Below are 22,899 nucleotides of genomic sequence, written 5' to 3'. Positions count from 1 at the left end.
CCAGGTGGTTGGGTAGTCTTTGGGGGCACACAACTGGGGATCCCACCAAGGAATGATAGGGGACACACCAAGTGCTCAGACTGGGGTGGGGGTGGGGCTTCGCAGGGAGTTTGGGGGAAGGCCCTTGGGGTCCCAGAGAACTCTTTACATGTGGCAGGACTCCAGCTGAATGAAAACAGCCCAGCCCAGGGGCAGACTCTGAGCGCATGTGATGCTGTGCAAAGGAGGGGAAAGAGAGGCTCAAATGTGCATGTGCTAAAGCAACTGTATGCCAATAAAATTTAAAAAAATAATAAAATCAAATAAAATCATAAGAGAATTCTATTTAAAAATGTGCATGTGCCCCTGTACATGGGGAAGCACGGGCAGGGCTTAGGGAGGAGGAGCCAGGGTTTGTATGTGAGTGAGAGAGGCTGAATGAAGGAACCAGTGACAAGGCCCCTCAGTGTCTTCCCCAAAGCACTTTAATGCACACACCACCCCACAGTTGCTGCCTGCTGCAGCAGGGGGAGGGGGAGCAGAGAGGCCAGGGCCACCTGGAGGCTCCCACGGCTTCCACAGCCCGATATGCCTAAGAGGGCTGCGCCCACACACATTCTCATCAGTACGTGAGGGGCGTGAGGATGAAGAGGCGGTCTTCCTCTTTGCGGATCCAGCGCATCAGTTTATGGATGGCACTGACGGCCGACGCCTTGGTCCCCAGTGGGCTGTAGCACATGTAGAGCTCAAAGGCGCCCGTCACCTGGAGGAGGGGGCACAGGGTGGTCATCCAGGTTGTCTAAGGACCTTGCCCAGGACCCCGAGGCAGCCCAGCCCACCGCACGGCCACCTTACCCAGGCCAGGAGGTTCTCGTTGGGGCCGGTGTAGTAGATCGTCTTCAGGGGGCGGGAGGCATTGTGGGCGCGGCTATGCAGGTACTGGTAGAGGCCCAGCAGCCGCTCCTGCTCCTCTTCACTGTCGTAAGGGGCCTCAATCTCAGGGCTGGAGATGGGGGAGTGGGTTCGCAAAGGAATGACTCCCACTGGCTTCTCCGGAAATCCAGAAATGCCTATTCCTAGCCAGGGAGACTCCACCATGTGGCCTACCTTCCAGATGCATCCCACCCACCGCCAAGCCACTGTCTCCTCCCTGCTGAAGACTGCCCAGAACAGGGGTGGGCATGGGGTGGGGTGGGGTAGAGCCCTGGGACTGCAGCCCTCTTCTCCCCTCGCCCCCAAGTTCATGGCAGCTTTGGGGAACCTCCCTCTGGAGAAGCCAATCTGAGTTTAGGTGTCCTAGAGAGAGTGAGGAGAAGGCAATGGCACCCCACTCCAGTATTCTTGCCTGGAAAATCCCATGGACAGAGGAACCTGGTGGGCTGCAGTCCATGGGGTCGCTAGGAGTCAGACACGACTGAGCGACTTCACTTTCACTTTTCCCTTTCATGCATTGGAGAAGGAAATGGCAACCCACTCCAGTGTTCTTGCGTGGAGAGTCCCAGTGACGGCGGACCCTGGTGGGCTGCCGTCTATGGGGTCGAACAGAGTCGGACATGACTGAAGCGACTTAGCAACTTAGCAGAGAGAGTGATAGGACGGGAGGAGAACTGAGTTGGGAACCCCCCGGACCAAAAAGGGGGTAACAGGAGGATAGAATAGGCCTCATCGGCCCCAGGCTTTCTGTTGGAGGAAGTGGAGGAGTCCTGCCTGCCGGCTGGACCAAATTGACCCCTAAGGCAGAGTAGCTCCAGGGCCAGCAACCCAGGAGACCTCGGTGAAAGCTTCCTTCCCTGGGTGAATTGGATATTTCAAGGCCTTTTGGGAAATGAATGAAGTAGAGAGGTCTAGGTTGATGGGGAGTAGGGTGATAGGGGGTGGGGTTCCCTAGGGTCAGAGTCAGACAGACACATTAAGTCGGCTCATTCCCAGAGGGGTGGTCAGCTTCAGGACTGCATCAGGGCTCAGGCCCAACCGGCGCCCCCTCCCCACGCCCCTGTCTCCCTCCAACAGAGTCCCCAAGGCCCACCCTCACCTGGTGAAGAGTCCTGAGCTCTTTGACTTATACAGGAAGTGGCGCAGGTCGGGGACGCCCACCTGGGCAACACTGTAGTAGGGCGTGCGCAGTGCCTCCCGGAGCGCCAGGTGCGCTCCGCGCTTCCGCAGGCGCTCCTGAAAGCGGCGGCGGCAGTCAGAGACGGCAAAGAAGTCCTCGCGGTCGGTGGAGACGAGCAGCAGGCAGAGATCCGTGTCAGGCTCCAGGTAAGAGATGTGTGCGTGGAAGAAGCCGGCTGCGTTGAATTTGGGCAGGCACACTGGCGTCCAGGCCTCGCCCTCGCGGAAGGACGAGGAGGAACTTATGAGGTTGAAGAGCAGGTGCAGGTCGATGGGATGCAGGAATTGGTCCTTGCGGCGCACGAGGGCCACGAGCTGGTTGCGCGCCAACAGGATGGAGAAGACCAGGCTGCGGGCGCGCGCCTGCTGCAGGCTGGCACTCACCACGTCGCGCACCGCCGCCGCCAGGGGCAGGCAGCGCGCCGCCCCCATCAGGAAACTGGGGTCTCGCGCCATGAGCTGCAGTAGGTTGTCCGTGATGCGCTCCGAGCCCGAGAGCAGGCGCCGCAGGTCATAGTTCTGCTTCTGCTGGAAGATGTGGCTCAGCTGCGCGCCTGTAAGCAGGCTTAGGATCTGGTAGTAGATGTAGAGCAACTCCTGAGCCAGTTCCTGCGCCGACTGCCGCGTGCGGGCCACCGCCACCAGCACCAGTGGGCTCCGGCGCACGAACACTACCTTGTAGCCATCTGATGGGGGTGGATGGATGGGGGTGGCATCAGCTTCAGCCCCTCTCCCGGGAAAGCCCTCCCACATTGGCCTGGCCCAGCACCCTCAGAGCCCCGCTTTCTCGGCTGGAGCCTGTCACTTTCGGGCACGTGTGTGTGTGTGTGTGTGCGCTGAGTCGCTTCAGTCGTGTCCAACTCTTGCGACCCCACGGACTGTAGCCCGCCAGGCTCCTCTGTCCATAGGATTTTTCAGGCAAGAATACTGGAATGGGTTGCCATTTCCTTCTCCAGGGGATCTTCCTGACTCAGGGATCCAACCCAGGTCTCCTGCACTGCAAGCAGATTCGTTACTGACTGAGCTACCAGGGAGTTGGCTTCATAGACTGGGACCAGCTAAAACATAGGAAGCACTTCAGGATAGTGTGTTTACATACTCTTGGGACTTCCCTGGTGGTCCAGTGGTTAAGACTCTGCCCTTCCACTGCAGCAGACTTGGGTTCCATTCCTGGTTGGGGAACTAAGATCCCATATGCCCTACAGTGTGCCAAAAAAATAAATTATTTTTTAATAAATTAAAACAAAAATAGAAAAAAAAGCATAAAAAATGGAAAGAAATTTTTTTCTTTAAATTAAAAGAAAATCCTCAAATAAACAAACAAAACCCACACACTCTTGGGCTAAGTTAAGTGGCAAGAGCTGGGTGGACTCAAGACCTGTGATTTTTTGGTCAGCTCCCCAGGCTTCTTACTCTAAGGGCAAAGTCCATGTGCAAGCCACCTTTGAACCTCACAACAGCTCTATGAGGCAGTCAGTGTTGTTTCCCTGTGTTCCCAGATGAGGACCTGGGGCTCACTGAGGTGGAGGGACTTGGTCACATAGTATATCCCAGCCCTCTAGTCCCTGGGGGTCCAAAACCTGGTGTGAATGAACTGTGTGGCCAGGGAGACCTCTCAGCACCCCCTCCAGGGGGCTCACCTGCATGGATGGAACGGATGGCATTCTTGTCAGCCTCTAGGAAGGACACCAGGGCCACCATGACACCCATGGTGCTGGAAAGTGCCTCCTCGGACCCGTAGCGTGAGTACACAGGCTTCCCCGCCTCGCTCAGCACAAAGACATGCTTCTGGTGCCGTCGCCAGGCCTCAGCAGCCTCTTCCTCATCCCCTTCGCCAGCGCCATCCCTTGGGGGCTCTGTGGCTGGTCGCCTGGCTGCCCCTGGGGACTCTGGCCAGTCCTCAGAGCTTCCTGGAAGCATCTCCTCCTGCAGGTCTCGGGCAACACCTGTCAGCTGAGTGCTCAACTCACTGAAGTCCTGGCTGATCTGACGCATGTCTGTAGCCAGAGGTGGGGGACCCCCAGCACCCTCCTTGGGGCTCTCCCCAGAAGCCGCCCCATCCTCTGATTCAGTCAGGTCCTCGTAGGAACGGGCGTGGACGAACATGGCGCCCTCCTGTCCGGCACCTGGCAGCCAAAAGCACTGGAGCTTAGAGTGGTACCTGCTGGCAGACTGATTCACCAGCACAGCACCCCATACAGTACTCTAGCTTGACTGCCTGAGGCAGTTGTGATGAGGCAAGCCACTGTTACCTCCAGCTATAGTCTGCTACAAGTCATGTGACTTACAACTCATTGGTCTCCTCACACTGGGAATAAGACCCAAACCCCTCCAGGCTGAGGTGGTGGCTAGTTTCTGCCTGTCCCTGTCACTCTCATCTCACAGTCCCTCGCCCTCTGCTCTTTGAATACCCTCACCTACCTCCGGGCCTTTGCATCTCCTGTTCCCTCTGCCAGGAAGCCTCCCCACCTCTTCCCAGACCAGCTTTCCCATCACACTTCAGCTCTCAACAAAGATGTTAGTTGTCCCTGTCACCTGACCCCTAGCCCCAAGCACTCTATCATATACCCCCTCCTTGACTTCTCATGGGGCACCTATCAGCTATTGCCCTTCCCCACAACTGCAGTGGAGTTCCCCCTCAAGGGCAGGAACCTGGTTGTTCATCGCTGTGTGCCCAGTACCTCACCTTGTGCATGTAATACCCGCTGTGCTCAATGAATCTCTCTCCTTGGGAGATGCCTCCCCAGGCCCATGCAGGGACCCATAGCTCTGAACCCCCTCCAGTGGAATGCTCTCACTAGCCTGCAGCTCCTCCAAGGCAGAGACCAGGTTGATCTTCCTTTACTGAGGTTTTTTTTTTTTTGGTACAAAATAGTTTAAGAGTTAAGTTTTGAGTCTCTATTATGAGTTCAGCACTGTACCAGGCATCAGGGTACAACACAGGTACCCACAGCTCTGTGTTCAAAGAGCTCCCGATCTTGTGGATGAGAGAGATGGGCAATACCTACACACACAAATACAACGCTATAAAACTAGTGTTCTATACAGAGTGTGGTCAGAGCAGGCCTCTCTGGTGAGGAGATGACATTTAAGGTGAAAGCTGAGGGAGGGAGAGGGAGCCAGGCAGGGACCTATAGACCCAGGAAAGAGGAGGAAAGCCCACATGGGCAGTCAGATAGCACAGGGCGAATGGCACAACATTAAGTGGAGAGGAAGGCCGGAGGCAGACTGAGCCTGGATCCCTCCAGTATCCCCAGCTCATGACAAATAGTCAGTGAGGGAGTGAACACGTGCATGAATGAATAGGAGCAAAAGAGTGGCTGGAAATCGAGACTGCCCAGGAGGCTGCTCTGGCTGTGAGCTGGGTGGGGGTGCCCGAGGACCCTGCCGTACCTGGCTCCATCCCCTGGGCCAGTCCTGGTGTGGGGCTCTCTGCTCTCTCCACACTCTGCCCATCGGAAGGCGCCAACGTGCCATCGGGGCCTTCGCTGCTTCTCTTCCTCTGCATGTCAGTGGCCATCCCTTGGGCTCTCCTGTGGAGCAAACAAAGGCATCATTGAGGGCAAGGTGCTAGTGGCAGGGCTCACTGGCACAATTAACTGTGCTTAAGTACAGAAAAATACCCCTCACCAGGACCCAAGTAACTCAGACCTCTAGGGAATAGGTTCTGTATTCAGAAGGGCATATTTGCCCTTCGAAAAAAGCATGCGCTTCTTTGGATGATTATGAAAGGAAAAACACATGGTATCTATTCACTGTATAAAACTTGGAAAATAGAAAAAAAAAAAAGAAAGAAATGTCCCACCATTCAGGATGTCTCACTGTTCACATCTTAGTATATTTCTTTCTAGTGTTTTAAAATTTTTTTTAATTAAAAAAAATATGTATTTATTTGTCCACGCCCTGTGGCATGTGAGATCTAGTTCCCTGGCCAGGGATCGAACCCATGCCCCCTGCATTGGAAGCACGGAGTCCTAACCATTGGACAGCTAGGGAATTCCCTCTACTCTTTTTTAAAACAATGTATATAAAATGTTATGTATTTATCTATAAACTGATAATAGCAGCTAATCCCCCTAAATGCCACAGTAGCATGCTAAGGTTATGTAGATTTTTATCCAATTCTATCACTCCCTTCTGAGGAGGCACTCTTGCCAGGCTAGCTTTACAGGTGAAGGAACTGCAGCTGAGAGAGTATAAGCACCTCCTCACTCAAGGTTGAGACAGGAAAGAAGAGCTGGAGCTGGGAACTGAAACCATTCTATATCCTGATATTTTCCCTTGTACATCCTACCATAAATATTTCTCTATTCAAAACTCGAGTTGACCGATCAGTTCCTTTTGATATTTAAGCGCTAAGAAAGAAGTGAGTCAGAGCAAGCTGGCTTATCTTCAGGCCTGAGCCTTGTTTTTCCACTTGCATTTTGCATCTATTGAATCTGGCACCAGGGCTCCCCTTTCCAGTCAAAACCAACTATGGCCATGTGGGTTCTCAGTGCCCATTTGATGGACACTGAGGAGAGATGCAGCCTGGTCTCTGCAGGAGACACTGAGGAGAGATGCAGCCTCAGGGTCAGGGGGATGTGGCCAAGAGTGGATGTCAGGGATAACGAAGTTGGGTGGACTGAGGCTCAGCCGCTATGGCCCCAAATGACAGGCTGAAGGGTCTTCATTTGGCAGGCAACATACCATCTACAGGAGACAGGTTCCATCTGAGGCATTGACCCTTTAGGGGAGACAGATTTGTTTGGGCTAGAAGGGCAGCAGAGATTAGCCAGGGACTCATGAGGCAGGCCCTGCAGGCAGGCCCAGGGCCTGGGCAGGGCTGCTGTCAGTGTGAGCACAGGAGACCCTGCCCCTCCTGGGGCAGAGTCCACAAGGAATAACTGAGGCTTGTCCCTTTACTAGCTCTGTCATCTTGGGTAAATGACCCCACCCTGAGCCTGGCATGAGGCAGGTGCTCAAAAACGTTCATGAAAAGAGTGATTTTAGGGAAGCAGCGTCACCATCACTATCATTGGTGTTGCCCCAGCTTATCTGTATCTCAGACCTCTCTTTCTGACCACCCTCTTGACTAAAAGAACTGATTTTCAAGCTCTTCTTCTTGTCATCTTTGTGGTAAGCCATGGGATCCTTTCTTCAAATTAATCTTTTACAGAAGCTCAATGTGCAGAACAGACGGACAGGGAGGCAGGGGCCAGAGACTGGCCTGATGGCCATTCCCACACTGCTCCTGGAGCACCACGGCCTAAGAGGGGGGACCACTGGCCAACAGCATCACCCCACACAGAGTGTGCTTTGAGTAACCTTGAAAGGAAGTTTATTTGGGAGAACATCTACCTTTGGGGATTTTCTAGGCCCACCCAAGCCTGTCCACCAGGGCACTCAAGAGTGAGGTTCCCAGCGAGGGTCAGAGCCCAGAAGACCAAGGTGTGGGCCACCTTGTTTGACAAAAGGCCAGAGTAATTAAGACACTGCGTGGCCTCAACAGAAACCTGGGGAGGCATCCAGAAAGGTCTCCTTTGAAACTGAGACCAAGAGAAGCAAGCCAAAACAGGCCAAAACAGTCACCGCAACACCACAGAGCCCGGGGCAGTGGATGGGAAGGCAACTAGAGCATGTCCAGGTCTAGAGCAAGAAGACACAGCCAATACCAGGAACCCTGTAGACCATTATTCCACAAGCTAACATAAAAGTCAAGGTGGGGTCTGCGTTGCTGTGTAAAGAGAATGACTGTAGACAGATGAGTCTGTCCAGATGCAGGCAGAGGGGGAGCCAGGGCTTTTGGACCTGGCTCCGTAGATGGAGATCTAGACTGGGATGTGCTTTTTTCTAAGGAGAGGGTCCAGAAGCATTGCTTTAAGTGCACATGCCCCACATTTCTATGTGTACTCACTTGCCCACTCCCCTAGTCGATACCTTCACATCATCTCTCTTCTTAAGCTTCCATCATCTTCTCCCATGCTCACTCTCAGCTCTATCAGTGAGAACCTTCCTTCTAGTTCACTGAGGAAACTGAAGTCACAAAGAGAACTTCCAAGCTGCCCACCACCACCTCACCTTACCTGCCAGACTCTGCCTTCCTTCTTGCTGAAGATGCACTATCCTGGCTCCACTGAGGGCTAACGCCTCCACTCCAGCCCATCTCACCTACCCAAGCATATGGCTTCAGCAGCTGTCGCCTCCCCCTCAGATCATCACTGTTCCCTTCTTCCCTATCCATCATCAATAGACTGTATTTCAATTAAAAAAAAAAAAGTTAAATGACCAAAAAAAAAAAAAGTGGGCAACAGATATAAAGTTATTGATTCTGGACAGAATGTCCAACTTTCATGAAACATATTACTGATGTTCAGGGGGAACCACCTGCAATCAGAATCTAACCAATCTCATCACCTCCACCACTACCACACTGGTCCAGGCCAACATGATCTCTCTGGCAGATGGTTGCCATGGGCTTCTAACTAGTCTCCCCACTTCTGTCCTTGTCCTTGGAGAGTCTGTCCTTCTCACAGTACATAAAGTGATTGGTTTGAAACAGAAGTCAGGCCATGTAATTTTTTTGCCCACAACTCTTTAACAGTCATACCTGACCCAGTGAGAAAGCCAGCTTCTTCACAGTGGTGTACAAGAACCACTGTGCACACGTGCTTCCCTGCACCACCACCCCTAATTACTTCTTCGGCCTCATCTCCTATTCTTGCCCCTACTCGCTCTGCTTCAACCCAGCTTCACTGACTTCATGGCTTTCCTTAAGTATAATGTGGCTTCCCTGGTGGCTCAGCAGTAAAGAATCTGCCTGCCAACGCAGAAGACGCGGGTTCTATCCCTGGGTTGGGAAGATCGCCTGGAGAAGGAAATGGAAACCCACTTTAGTGTTCTTGCCTAGAAAATCCCATGGACAGAGGGGCCTGGTGGGCTATAGTCCATGGGGGTCACAAAGAGTCTGACACAATTTTGTGACTAAACAGCAACAAGTATAGTGTAAACGTAATTCCTGAGTATTCTTTCACTTTAGAACTTCACTCTTGCTGAACTTTCTGCATGGACCATACCACTCTACTTCTCTCCTGCCCCCCCACCTCACTACTTGGGCAAATATCTACATGAGTCACTCTGTCACTTCCTTCAGGTTGATGCTCAAGAGGTACCTTATCAGAGAGGCTTTCAAGAGGTACCTTATCAGAGAGGCTTTCCTGGAATATCCTGGATTCTTATCTCCCTAGCCCTATTTTATTTTTCTACATCGAAGGTCACCCTGTGAGCTGTCGCAAAATGTCAGCTCCATAGGCAGGAGGATTTTAATTAACACTTGTCAGATAAATAACTTTGGAAGGGAGAAGGTGAAAGTTCCTCAAAAAACACCCAGCTCCCATGTAGCCTGAGGAGACTCCAGCCTGTGGGGAAGACTTGTCCTCAGTGTTTGGGGGAAAAAAACGGCTCTGGAGTCAGAGGGACCAGGATTAACCTGACTTGATTTTATGTCTCAGCTTTCTTACCTATGAAATGAGGATGATTTTCACTGGGTTGTGTGAGGATTAAATGAGATAAAGTATGTAGCTTGGTTACTCTGAGACAGAGTAGGCATGTACTCACTCAGCTGTCTTTAGTATATCATGATTACGTTTAGTTAACATTCAGACTGTGTGCACCTGCACTTATACACAGGTCCAGTGGTCTCTGGAATATAAATTAGGCCTTAGAGATTGCTCATCCTGAGCCAGGCCTTCAGTGAACAGGCCTGGGAAAATGTGCTTCTGACCTCGTGAAGCTAGGTGGGCTCTGACCTGAAATGACCCATCTGTGATGCTGGGACAAAGAGATGCCTTTGGGCCTAGGGCTGGGAGTTCCTCCAGGCTCCCTGGTTCTCCATCCTGAAGTGGCGGGACAGACCATTGGTTCTCTGCTGCTCCCAGAAATCCCTCACAAGTTGAACTCCTTTTTGCCACATGCTCCTGCTCTGTAGTCTTGTGCCTCTGACTCAAAGACTCAAACAAGGGCCACAGCACTTATCCAGTGTACTGAGGCCCCACTTCCCACTGACCCCACTAGACTTCAGGTAACTGAGCTGAATACCAGCATAACCAAGTACTACTCAACATGGTACCTGCATGGAGTGAGGGCAGGGTCAGCTGCTTGGGGCTAGTGTGCACCTCATTCGGAACAGTTCCCCGACCACTTGAGACCATGCAGTACCTCAAGATCTCCAAGGCCAATCTGGGGATCCAGTCAAAAGCCCTGAAGAAACAAACAGTTCCCTGGACACTTAACACGGGAAAAAACTAGGCAGAGAGGGTGAATGACTCACAGCAAACCCCACCCCAAACCCTATTGGAGCCATAACCTGTGTGGCAGAAGCTCCTGGGTGGCTGAAGCAGTTAAACAAGAGAGGTCTCTTGGAACCGGTCCCAGAGTCTCCCATGGGGCCCCTTCTTTGGCGGCCTCTCCAGAAGCCCCCAGGGCTTGCTATTTTCCCCAGAAGTGCTCTGCTGTGCCTTTGAGCAATGTCACCAAACAAGTTAGCTCAATGAGCCCTTCCGGTATGCCTCCCTCCTCTAGGTGCCTGGTCTGGAGAGTGGGAAGGCCTGGCAAGAACCCCTCCCTATTGGCTCCCTAGCACTCTTGCTCCCTCTTCCTGCTTAGATAGTGCCCTAATCTGCCTTGATGCTTGGGAAGTGGGCGGTCTGGGACAATGGTGCCAGGGTGCTTGGTTGTGTGGCAGACAGGGTCCAGGTCAGGCTCTGCTGTAGCTGCTTCAGGAGGATGTCTACTCCGTGGTGAGAGTATAGCCTGGTACTTGCCACTGGTGGTGACCACTCTCCTCTCTGACAAAGGCTGCTCACCCTCCCGCAGCAAACTCAGTTCAGAAAGGGGTGGCTCACCAGGTACAAGAGGCAGCTTGGTTATCCGAGCCAGGGCACCCTTGAGAGCAAAGTCCCAAGCCGCAAGACACCTTCAGAAGCTGCCTGCTCACCCACCAGTCAACCTCTGCCAATCTTTGAGAGTACTCTGCCCGGCCGAATCTGTGTGCGTTAAGTGTGGGCGGGTACTCTTTGGCCACTGCCCGCTATAGGACTTTGTCCTTCCAGCCAAAGGAAGAGCTCCAGGCCTCGCTTTTGTATTCCCCAGCTGGGAACCAGCTAAGGGACCCTAGAGAGACCCAGTCCTCCTACCGCAAATAGCAACGTAGACGGTAGGGGCCTCGTCTTCAAGCCCCTCCCTCCAAAGATGACAGCTCTCCAGTCTCTCGGCGCCCCCAGGCCACGTGGGTTGGCAGTCGGACTCACCTGTTTCTCGGGGAAGGGGGTAGGGGGAGAACACAGAGATTGCCGGTCACTGCCCTCTGCCGGACCCCCGGGAGGGCACGGGTATCCGGCCCGGCCCAGACTGATGGCTCAGGTTCGCAGGACCACGGCCCCCTGTGGACGCAGACATGGCCACGGCGCAGGCCACCACTCCCTCCCACCGCCCCTTGCCGATTGCCGGTTCAGGAAGACAGCATTCGCCGGCCTCTCGCGGCGGAGGCCCGGCTCCAGTAGCTGGGCCGGGCCCTGCCCGCCCCTGGTGTGCATTATGGGAAATGTAGTCCGCAGTGCACGGCCGCCGCGGGGCGGGGAGGGTCGCGGGTCTGGGCAGAGCCCCGGGCTGGGCCTGACCCAGGCCAGGGGTGCCCGCATCCCGCTCCGCCTTCTGCAGGGTCCCAGCCAAGCTCAGACACCTCCCCAAACCCATAGCCCCGGGTGGACCGCAGGCCCAAACTCCCCAGACCTTCTGCCCTAGCGAACAAGAGGTTTACTTCGAGGAAAAGAGACTTTCTTTCCTCCCTAGCGTAGTTTCCTCCACTAATTGTGGAAGGACAGTGCAAGTTTGGGGGCTGGATAAATGTCATAAGTGAGCCCGGCCACACTGGCTGTAAAGGATGTAGGCACACGGTTTGATGCTAAAAGGACATCCTTTCAATCACATTTTAATATATGAGTCTCTAGAATGGTAGTTCTCAATTCTGCACATAGAATGACCTGGAGAACTTAAAACACACAAATGCCTGGAACTTTTGATTTAATTGGACTGGGATGGACTCACACATCCATATCTTTTTTAAAACTTCCCAGGTGATTTGCCAGGGCAAGGAAACTCTCCTACGAACATTTGTGATTTCCTAGAGACAAAGTGATCTAAAAAACAAACAGGACAACATAAAGCTTTCCCAACAATTTTATTTTTGGAGAGTACTTTAAAGAAATCAAGTTAGGGATTAACAACGATACTGCTCATGTGTCTCTGAAGCAATTAAATTACTTAATAGCCTCATGTTAATTCACCCAACAGTTTAGGGATGAAGGAAAGTCTGAAGTCACTCCTCTGATTATCCCTGTTGCTCCAAGCACCCCAGTGCAATGTCCTGTCTCCATCTCAGTCCTATACTGGAACTGGGGGAGCCCTGCCCCCGGGGCTTTTCTTACAGTCTCAGACAGCTGCCAGTTGGAGCCCATGTCCACAAACTGGACTGTGACTGACACTGAAAAAGCTGTGGCCTTTTATGAGAGATGGCTTTGCTCAGGGCTATTAAACTCATGCACATAGTTTAAGGGAAGCTTTCTCCTCCCTTTTAGTTAAGAATATGTGAGAAAATGCCCAATTCCTTAGCTATCCTTGTCTTCACAGGTCATTCAGTAATTTTTCTCTTCATTGGCTCAGGAGGACAGGCTTCCTCCCTTAGAGTAAATATCATTGATACAGTTTTACTCTCACTAGTCCTGCCATATTACAAGAGTATAAGCCAAGAAGATCTCATATTCTCTGATTTGAACAGAAATATGCTGACTACATTCCATTAACCAGAAGCTTCAGCCCATAGAATTGATCCCCAAAGAAGACAAATTTAAAGATTTCTAACATACCCAACCAACCACAACAGTCTCCATGTGACCTCAGGGTTTCTTTGAGTCTCTTGCTTTCAAGCACATCAGCTCTATCAGATAGCACCTCTGTCACTTGGAAGTATTGCATCTCCTTAGCCAAGCAAGTGACCATATATCCCATGAGCTTCTAACTAACGCTTGATTGTACGTCACTCTATGGACTTGCCTAGTGGTCCAGTGGCTAAGATTCTGTGCTCCCTATGTAGGGGGCCCAGGTTCAATCCCTGGTTAGGGAACTAGATCCCACATGCTGAAACTAAAGATCCTGCATGCTGCAACGAAGATCAAAGATCCATGGGCCGCAACTAAGACCTGGCACAGTCAAATAAAACAAATAAATATTAAAAGCATAATTCTCTTAAAAAAAAAACCCTCTGTTTTAATCTACCTATTGATCTACATTTGAGTATTGGGACAACCCATCCTAAATGTCACTTTTGCTGATAGAATTACAAAGAAATAAATCTAGGTCTTTTGGGATAATAGCACTTGTCAATTCTGTTATGGCTCTGTGGCACTGTATGACATTATTTTAAGCCTTGGCCTTTGCCACAAATACCAAGCTACCCTGCACCTCCAGGTCAGGGGCTCCTCAAAATCTCAGCTTTCTGTTTTGTCTAGGCCCATGATTTGCATCGACCCAGTGTGTCATCTCTACAGCAGCAGTAATGAGGACTAGTTGTAAGTGTTACTCGCTCAGTTATGTCTGACTCTTTGTGACCCTATGGACTGCAGCCCACCAGTCTCCGTTGTCCGTGGAATTCACAAGGCAAGAATACTGGAGTGGGTTGCCATTCCTCTCTCCAGGGGATCTTCCAGACCCAGGGATCAAACCTGGCTTTCCCTCATTGCAGGCAGATTCTTAACCATCGGAGCCACCAGGAGGAAGCGCAAAGGTAAAAGACCTCTGTTCTTCCACAGATTTCTTTTTTTTTCATAACTGGAGTGGCCATTTCAGAACCTGAGGTGCTGTGAAGAAGTTGCAGCTGAAGTGAAAAGGCCCGATTGTATCCAGAAGCTGGGATCTGTTCCAGCCCTGTTGCTGTCTTGCTGGTGTGACTCAGGGCAAATTCTTTAATGACTCTTTCAGCATCTTCAGCAGTTTCCCCCTCCTACAAATATAACATTATATAATATGAAGTATTCTGAACTAATAATAAGAATAGTCAGTCCTTTCCTGGGAATTTCAAAGAGGTTTTCCTTCCTGCCTTTATTTCTTTTGCAGTTCCTGGTAAAGCAACTGCCTTTCCTAATCTGCTGGAAAATTTCATCTGTGGTCCTTGTATCATCTGTATCTTTCCTGGTTCCTGTCTCTCATTTTAACATTTGATCAAGTCTCTACTTTCAGTGCTGAAGAGTCATGGCCCCAAGTGTGATCAAGGCAGCAATGAACCACAGGCAGCAGAGCAGCCTTCCTCTTTGCTGGGCTCATCTGTGTGAGAATTTTAGGGGCTGAAAGTGAGCCAACCCACCTCTGCAACTGGATGTTGTACTCCCCATTCTGGGTGAGGGCGCTGTTCTGGATCAGCTCTTCTAAACAGTTCACACTTTTTGGTCTTAGGTAGTATACCCACTCCAGTACTCTTGCTTGGAAAATCCCACGGACGGAGGAGCCTGAGCCTGTTAGGCTGCAATCCATGGGGTTGCTAAGAGTCGGACATGACTGAGTGACTTCACTTTCACTTTTCACTTTCATGCATTGGAGAAGGAAATGGCAGCCCACTCCAGTGTTCTTGCCTGGAGAATCCCAGGGACGGGGGAGCCTGGTGGGCTGCCATCTATGGGGTCGCACAGAGTCGGACACGACTGAAGTGACTTAGCATAGCATAGCATAGTATAAACAGCCTTACAAGTACTATGGGCCAGTGTAAGTTTAAAAAAAAAAATCCAGATGCTTCCTCTGAAAGCCCTCCATCATCACCCTAAGGAGAAGGGGAAAGTTGTCAACAGCATGAGCCCTGGAGTAGGACTGACTTGAGTTGGAATCCCCATCTTCTACTTTCCAGCTGCAGCAAATTAATCTTTCTGGGCTTTGGTTTCCATAACTACAAAAGGGGATATCATGTGGTTACTGTTAAGATTAAATGAGATAATGAAGGGTCAGCACAAGGCCAGGAGCAGAGTTGTGATAAAGGGTTGCAATTATTATTGCCCAAGGAGAGTGGGCATAAGGTAAAAATAATTAGTTCCTTCATATGTTTACCTCTTGGAAGGACAAAGTACTATGTGATAAGGGAGAGATCCACCAATAATGGCCCAGTTTGGGAAGCAAAGTACCCACAGTTCTGTGTAGGTGTTCTTCCTCTTCCCTGAAACCTCTTAGTGCTCCAGTCTAGTCTATAACTCACTCCTTCATTTGCAAAGCCATCTCATCCAGGCCCAAGGCTTTAGGTACCAGCGCCAGTGATATGTTGATACCTCTCAGATTTGCAGCTCTAACCCTGACTTTTAATTTGAACTCTAGGCAAATGTAGCCAATTGCCAACTCCAAATCTTGTCTACTAGGCATCAAAAACAACCTACCGAAAACTGAGCTCCTCTTCTTCCTGCCAAAATTGCTCTTCCCACATTCTTCCATCTTTCCAGGCAGTCTCCTAGCCAGCTGGCCTGCTTCTGCCCTTTTCACCTTCAGCCTATTCTCCACACAGAAGCCAGAGGGATCCTATTTACCTGGAAATCACGATGTTATTCTGTTTAGAGCCCCCCAACAGCTTTCCATCTCCCTCCTTACAGAAACCAAACTCCTTTGAGCAGAGACTGTGTATCTTGTTTAGTTTGTCACCTCTCTTCCACAGCCACCCCCACTCCCATCGCCACCAGAGCAGCAAAGTTTATCAGCTTTGTTCAAGCTCCTGTAACTCCAGTACTTGATCCAGTGCCTGGCACACAGCAGGTGCTTCATGAAGTTCTTGAATGAATGACTTCCAGACAAGATGCCTGAGAAGTGGAAAAGTAACTTTAAGGACTACTTAACCCAACAATCTCTTTTCTCTACAGATGAGGATTACTTTATTTTAGAATAATTTATAGGCTTTTCTTGCAGCAGACTTCTTTGATTCCATGATGTTGAATTCAGGCTCTATAATCAGGTTACCTTCCCTGAGGGGACACAGTTTGAGGATACTGGGTAGCTGGAATCAGCAAGCATTTCAACAATGTACAATCCACTTGGAAGCTTGGAGCTGGCCATTTGAAGAACATTAGCTGTGAGGAGATTCTGGACGTGAGCTGCACACTGAAAGTTGTGCTGCCCCGTTTTCCACTAGACTGTTGATCTGCAGATACCTTCCTGTTCCTCTGTGACCTCGCATAAGTCACTCTCGGCCAGATTTATGGCTCGTGAGCTAGCAAGGCCTCGTGGAAACTGAGTGGAATTTCCTTTATAGGTAGGGCTACTAAACCTTTAAGACAGATGATACCCACCAGTGTATCTGTGAATAGCACTGAAGATTAAATGAGATAATGAAGGGTCAGCACAAGGCCAGGAGCAGAGTTGTGATGAAGGGTTGCAATTATTACTGCCCAAAGAGAGTGGGCATAAGGCAAAAATAATTAGTTCCTTCATATGTTTACCTCTTTGAAGGACAAAGTACTACTACCCACCAGTGATATTCTTGAGCTGGGAATGGCTAATTTGAAAACTCATCAGAAGGAAAAGAGGACGAGCGTGTGATTACTGCTCCTCTATCCTTTGGGAGGGTCGGGAGCCAGGCTCTTATGTGGGCCACAAACTCCTGCCCCGGAAGGCTTAGGTGGAGATTTCCTTCACATTAACGGAGAGTAAGTCCTTTTTAAGCTAGGCAGGCCAGGGTCCAGTCCGCACTCTGGCAGGGAGCAAATCTCGAGAAAGCCAAGCCACCCACAGACTGCACGCTTTGCTCATACTCGAAAGAGCGAAAGAAGACGAGCGGCCGTGGGCTAAGGGCCAAACCACAACCCCCAGCAGGCCCAGCGGACCGGGGCAAGGAAGCGCACCCTCCCATTGGACGTGGGCAATAGCGTGCCCCTCACGCCCCGCCCCCGCAGGCAAGCACACACCCCCGCCCCGCCCCCGGCCCCCGCGCAGGGTACGCCGGGAGTGGAGTCGGCGCGACCCGCCGCTGTGTACTCCATCTCCCGGCGGGCCGAGCGCTAAAGGCGGCGGCACCTTTGTGGAGGCAGCGGCCCGGCGCGGAGGAAGTTCCGGTCTCCGCGGCGCTGGGTCGGTGGCGGCGGCTAAGGATTAGGAGGAGCGGGCCGCGGAGGCCGCGCTGCCTCGGTAAGGGCTTGGGGTGGTAGAGAGGGCGTGCGGGAGCCAGCGGGGAAGGAGCCGGCCTGGCAGGCCGCTCTGGACGTCGCGGGCCCGCGCGGCCTGGAAGCTGCGGCTTCGGTGTCGCGGGGCGGCCGCGGCCTCCCTCAGGAAGAAGGGAGTCAAGTGGCGGTGAGGGAGGCGCCGCCCACGGGAGGAACGCCCCAGAACGGTCGCGGGCCCGGGGCGGGGCCCGGCCTGGCGGTGGAATTACCGGTCCCGTCTCGGGGCGGCCGGGGGTCCGTGGCTGGCGCGTGGTTGCGGTTCGGTGCTCTTGGTCCGAGGGGCTGCAGGCAGGCGGCCCTTTCTTCCTCCTTTTTTTCCCCTGCATTTGCAGGAATCTGATCCAGTTGTGAGGCATCGCTCGAAAGGGAGTTTTTCTTGTGCTTAGCACGTAGCTTCGCCCTCAGACCTGGACAGACCGGAGTGGGCTCGGCCGGACAACAGGGCGCGAGAGCGCGGAGTCCAGCGCGCCGGGCTGTAGAACCTGGATCCCGGGGAGTGGTCTGGTGGGTCCTGTGCCAGTTGGGCGAATGTGGGAGGACAGGGTTATTTCCTCGTATTATGCACTCTTTAGATTCCTTTTAGTGGTGTATCAGTAAGTCTGTTTTTCTCTTAACTTTAGAATTGATCTTGTGCTACCGGGCTTAACTCTGGGCGTGCATTTTTTTTTTTTTTTAATAAAGGAAAGGGTCTTGTTTTGTAGGGTAAACTGTAAGGGTAATTGTATTTTTTGCACATTCCAGGTATGCTTGTGAACATCAGAGTTGCGGGATCTAGGTGGAGTTTAGTAGACTCTGATGCTCCCGGTCACCCTGGTTCATTTTTCTGAACTCTGGATCCTGCCCTCGGTTTGTTAGCTTTCAACTTCCTGTTGAGTAGTGCCGCCACTGTGAATGGTTTAATAATGTCAACATCAGCAGACTTGTGAGGACTGTAGGGAGAGGTTTCAAGAACTGATAAGTGAGGGTAGGACAAGCAGTGTCTAATGGTATGTTACCATTTTAGTGAAACACACAAAAATTGCACCTGAACCTTGCCTGGTTAATTAGTATCTAACCAGGTACCTAGCCCATAGAATAGGCTGTTTAGGATAGGCTGTTTTTGGACATCTGTAGCATTCCTCTTCATTTAATTGTTACCAGAATTGGGTTTACTTTTGTTGCCTTTGGGAGCCTAGTTTTTTGTAGCCTTTCATAGGAGAATTGTCAATGGAGAGGTTACAAAGTGAATGCTCCTGTCTTATTGAAGATACATGGGCAAGGTTATACTCTTCTGCCAGTGTTTAAATACATAAAATAATGTGTTAATAATCTAACTCAAAATTGTAAAAGATTAAAAAACTGTTGGAAAATTCTGAAATTTTTAAAGATCATAAATCATGGAGTCATCTTGCTTAGAATAGACTTTCTGCTAGACTTCCACAGTAGTTGTTCATTTCACTCACTTAGGGGGCATCTGTTGGGTACCTTTTATAACCTTCCTATCACACTGTGATAGGAACTGTAGGAGCTCTAGAAATTGATAGGATTTGAACTGTTGACTCCTCCATTAACTGAGCAACATTGGATAAATTACCTAACTTCAGTTTTCTCATGTGTGAAATGAGGTTAAGAAATGCAGCCACTTTGAAGGTTGTTGTGAGGTTTACGTAATCCTTTTAGGACGGTGCCTGGTGTGAGGAAAGTGTTCACTGAGTGTTAGCCACCACTGTTACTTTAAAAAAAATTTTTGTCACTTCCCTGGCAGTTCAGTGGTTAGGACTCTATGCTTCCAGTGCAGGGGGTGCAGGTTCCATCCCTGGTCTGGGAACTGAGAGTCCACATGCCATGTGGTGCAGCCAAAAAATTAAAAAATGTTTTGTTGAGATAAAATTCACACACCATACATTTCACCCATTTAAGGTGTCTAATTCGATGTTTTTTCATGTATTACAGTACTTTTTTTTTTTTTTACAAAGTTGTGATAAATATATTTTGTTGCATATATTGTAATGAAATTTTCCATTTAAGCCATTTCTGTATGTAAAATTCACATATAATTCAGTGCATGAATTACATTCACAATGTAATGAAACCATCACCACATCTATTTCTAAAACTTTTTCATCACCTTAAACAGAAACTCTAACCATTAAGCAGGTAACTCCCTTACTCCTTCCCTCTAGTTCCTGGTAACCTCTAATCTGTATTCTGTCTCTCTGAATTTGCCTGTTCTGGGTACCCTATGTAAGTGGAATCATACAATAATTATCCTTTCATGTCTGACTTTTTTCAGGTAAAATAATGTTTTTAAGGTTCATTCATGTTGTAGTGTGTATCCAAACTTCATTCCTTTTTTTTGTAATTAAAAAAAATTGAGATGTAATTGACATCTACATTCCCTTTTAAGGCTGAACAATACTCAGTTGCTATGTATAGGCTACGTTTTACTTACCTGTTCACTTGCTGGACAGTTGGGTTTCCACCGTTGGCGATTGTAAACAATGCTGCTGTGAACATGGGTATACAAATATCTCTTCATGCCCCTGCTTTCAGTATCTTTGTGTATATGCCCAGAATTGGGTCATAAGATAATTCTGTGTATAGCTTTTTGAGTACCCACCATACTGTATTCCACAGCAGTTGCATCATTTTATGTTCCCACCAGTAATACGCAAGGGGTCCGATTTCTCCACATCCCAACACTTGTTACTTTCTGAGTTTTTTTGTACAGTAACCACCTGAATGGGTGTGAAGTAGTCCCTCCATCTCTTCCTTCTGCCTCCCTTTTTCTTAGCCATTTTGACCATTTTAAAATGTTCATGTCAGTGGTATTAAGTACCTTCACATTGTTGTGCAACCATCATTACCATCCAGCTTCAGAATGTTTTTGTCTTCTCAGACTGAACCTCTGTGCCCATTAAACAATAGCTTCTCATTCTCCCCACCCCTTCCCCTGGCAACCACCATCCTACTTTCCGTCTCTCTGAATTTGCCTGTCCTAAGAAGCGAAAAGCAAAGGAGAAAAGGAAAGATATAAGCATCTGAATGCAGAGTACCAAAGAATAGCAAGGAGAGATAAGAAAGCCTTCCTCAGCAATCAATGCAAAGAAATAGAGGAAAACAACAGAATGGGAAAGACTAGATATCTCTTCAAGAAAATCAGAGATACCAAGGGAACATTTCATGCGAAGATGGACTCGATAAAGGACCAGAAATGGTATGGACCTAAGAGAAGCAGAAGATATTAAGAAGAGATGGCAAGAATATACAGAAGAACTGTACAAAAAAGATCTTCATGACCCAGATAATCATGATGGTGTGATCACTGACCTAGAGCCAGACATCCTGGAATGTGAAGTCAAGTGGGCCTTAGAAAGCATCACTACGAACAAAGCTAGTGGAGGTGATGGAATTCCAGTTGAGCTATTCCAAATCCTGAAAGATGATGCTGTGAAAGTGCTGCACTCAATATGCCAGCAAATTTGGAAAACTCAGCAGTGGTCACAGGACTGGAAAAGGTCAGTTTCATTCCAATCCCAAAGAAAGGCAATGCCAAAGAATGCTCAAACTACCGCACCATTGCACTCATCTCACACGCTAGTAAAGTAATCCTCAAAATTCTCCCAGCCAGGCTTCAGCAATACGTGAACCGTGAACTTCCAGATGTTCAAGCTGGTTTTAGGAAAGGCAGAGGAACCAGAGATCAAATTGCCAACATCCGGTGGATCATGGAAAAAGCAAGAGAGTTCCAGAAAAACATCTATTTCTGCTTTATTGACTATGCCAAAGCCTTTGACTGTGTGGATCACAATAAACTGTGGAAAATTCTGAAAGAGATGGGAATACCAGGCCACCTGACCTGCCTCTTGAGAAACCTATATACAGGTCAGGAAGCAACAGTTAGAACTGGACATGGAACAACAGACTGGTTCCAAATAGGAAAAGGAGTACATCAAGGCTGTTTATTGTCACCCTCCTTATTGAACCTATATGCAGAGTACATCATGAGAAACGCTGGGCTGGAAGAAGCACAAGCTGGAATCAAGATTGCCGGGAGAAATATCAATAACCTCAGATATGCAGAAAACACCACTCTTATGGCAGAAAGTGAAGAGGAGCTAAAAAGCCTCTTGATGAAAGTGAAAGTGGAGAGTGAAAAAGTTGGCTTAAAACTCAACATTCAGAAAACTAAGATCATGGCATCTGATCCCATCACTTCATGGGAAATAGATGGGGAAACAGTGGAAACAGTGTCAGACTTTATTTTGGGGGGCTCCAAAATCACTGCAGATGGTGATTGCAGCCAGGAAATTAAAAGACGCTTACTCCTAGGAAGGAAAGTTATGACCAACCTAGATAGCACATTCAAAAGCAGAGACATTACTTTGCCGACAAAGGTCCGTCTAGTCAAGGCTATGGTTTTTCCAGTAGTCATGTATAGATGTGAGAGTTGGACTGTGAAGAAAGCTGAGTGCCGAAGAATCGATGCTTTTGAACTGTGGTGTTGGAGAAGACTGTTGAGAGTCCCTTGGACTGCAAGGAGATCCAACCAGTCCATTCTAAAGGAGATCAGTCCTGGATGTTCTTTGGAAGGAATGATGCTAAAGCTGAAACTCCAGTACTTTGGCCACCTCATGCGAAGAGTTGACTCATTGGAAAAGACTCTGATGCTGGGAGAGATTGGGGGCAGGAGGAAAAGGGGATGACAGAGGATGAGATGGCTGGATGGCATCACTGACTCGATGGACATGAGTTTGAGTGAACTTCGGGAGATGGTGATGAACAGGGAGGCTTAGCGTGCTGCGATTCATGGGGTCACGAAGAGTCGGACACGACTGAGCGACTGGACTGAACTGAAGTACCCCATATACATAGAACCATAAATTATACAATATTTGTCCTTTCATGACTAGCTTATTTTACTTAGCAGAATATCTCCAAGGCTCATCCATGTTATATCTGTCAGAATTGCATTCCTTTCTGAGGCTGAACAGTATTTCATTGTGTGTATATATTACATGGTCTTCTCATCTGTTGATAGGTACTGGGTTGTTTCCACCTTCCACCTTTTAGCTGTTGTAAATAATGCAACAATGAACATGGAGGGGTGCACATATCTACTTAAGTCTCTGTTCTCATTTCTTTTGGGTTTATACCCAAAAGAATTGGAATTGTTGGATCGTGTGATAATTCTGTCCTAAATTTTTGAGGAACTGCTGTATGCTTTACGCAGTGGCTGCATACATTGTACATGCCTGACAGCAATGCACAGGGTTCACATCTCTTCACATCCTCACTAGCTTCTGTTAGGTTCATTTGGTTTTGTTTTGATAGCCATCTTAATGGGTATAAAGTGGTTATCTTGTAATTTTGATTTACATTTCTCTAATTGTTAATGATGTTGAGAGTCTTTTTATGTGTTTATTGGCCATTTGTGTGTCTTTGAAGAAATGTGTATTCAAGTCCTTTCCTCATTTTTGAATCAGGTTGTCTTTTGTTGTTGAGTTTTAGTTTTCTGTATATTCTGGATATTAATCCCTTATCAGATATGTGGTTTGCAAATATTTTCTCCCATTCATGAGTTGCCTTTTTATTCTCTTAATGGTGTTCTTTG

At 49.3% G+C, this 22,899-nt stretch overlaps 2 protein-coding genes and 1 long non-coding RNA gene across 5 annotated transcripts in view; 1 reads left to right on the top strand and 2 right to left on the bottom strand.

Moving 5' to 3' along the window:
- Positions 1-442: 442 nt before the first annotated feature.
- On the bottom strand, positions 443-11,641 carry MON1A (MON1 homolog A, secretory trafficking associated). 2 transcript variants are annotated; one of them, XM_070359109.1, is made up of 7 exons: positions 11,379-11,641; positions 10,199-10,329; positions 5,485-5,624; positions 3,732-4,217; positions 2,012-2,777; positions 835-982; positions 443-742 (listed from the first exon to the last, which is right to left on the bottom strand). In XM_070359109.1, the coding sequence occupies exons 3-7, from the start codon at positions 5,609-5,611 to the stop codon at positions 602-604; spliced, it is 1,668 nt and encodes a 555-aa protein (XP_070215210.1). In that variant the 5' UTR covers positions 5,612-5,624; positions 10,199-10,329; positions 11,379-11,641; the 3' UTR covers positions 443-601. The 2 variants fall into 2 exon arrangements, with proteins under 2 accessions (XP_070215210.1, XP_005892168.2); XM_005892106.3 differs by lacking the exon at positions 10,199-10,329.
- A 703-nt stretch (positions 11,642-12,344) lies between these two features.
- Positions 12,345-17,293, bottom strand: LOC138984711 (uncharacterized). The gene is made up of 3 exons (XR_011461991.1): positions 17,161-17,293; positions 15,537-15,683; positions 12,345-14,125 (listed from the first exon to the last, which is right to left on the bottom strand). It is a non-coding gene; the product is annotated as an uncharacterized lncRNA (long non-coding RNA).
- RBM6 (RNA binding motif protein 6) overlaps positions 17,110-22,899 on the top strand; it is an 89,739-nt gene continuing 83,949 nt past the window's right edge. Inside the window, exons 1-2 of one of the 2 annotated variants that reach the window (XM_070359902.1) lie at positions 17,110-17,271; positions 17,639-17,810. The gene's annotated coding sequence lies outside the window, so the exon portion shown is untranslated. The remainder of the gene's footprint in view (positions 17,272-17,638; positions 17,811-22,899) is intronic. The other variant, XM_070359901.1, reaches the window with a different exon arrangement.

This window comes from Bos mutus, chromosome 22 (genome assembly GCF_027580195.1).
Source record: "Bos mutus isolate GX-2022 chromosome 22, NWIPB_WYAK_1.1, whole genome shotgun sequence".
Taxonomy (NCBI): Eukaryota; Metazoa; Chordata; class Mammalia; order Artiodactyla; family Bovidae; genus Bos; species Bos mutus.
This window is presented reverse-complemented; position numbering and strand designations above follow the sequence as displayed.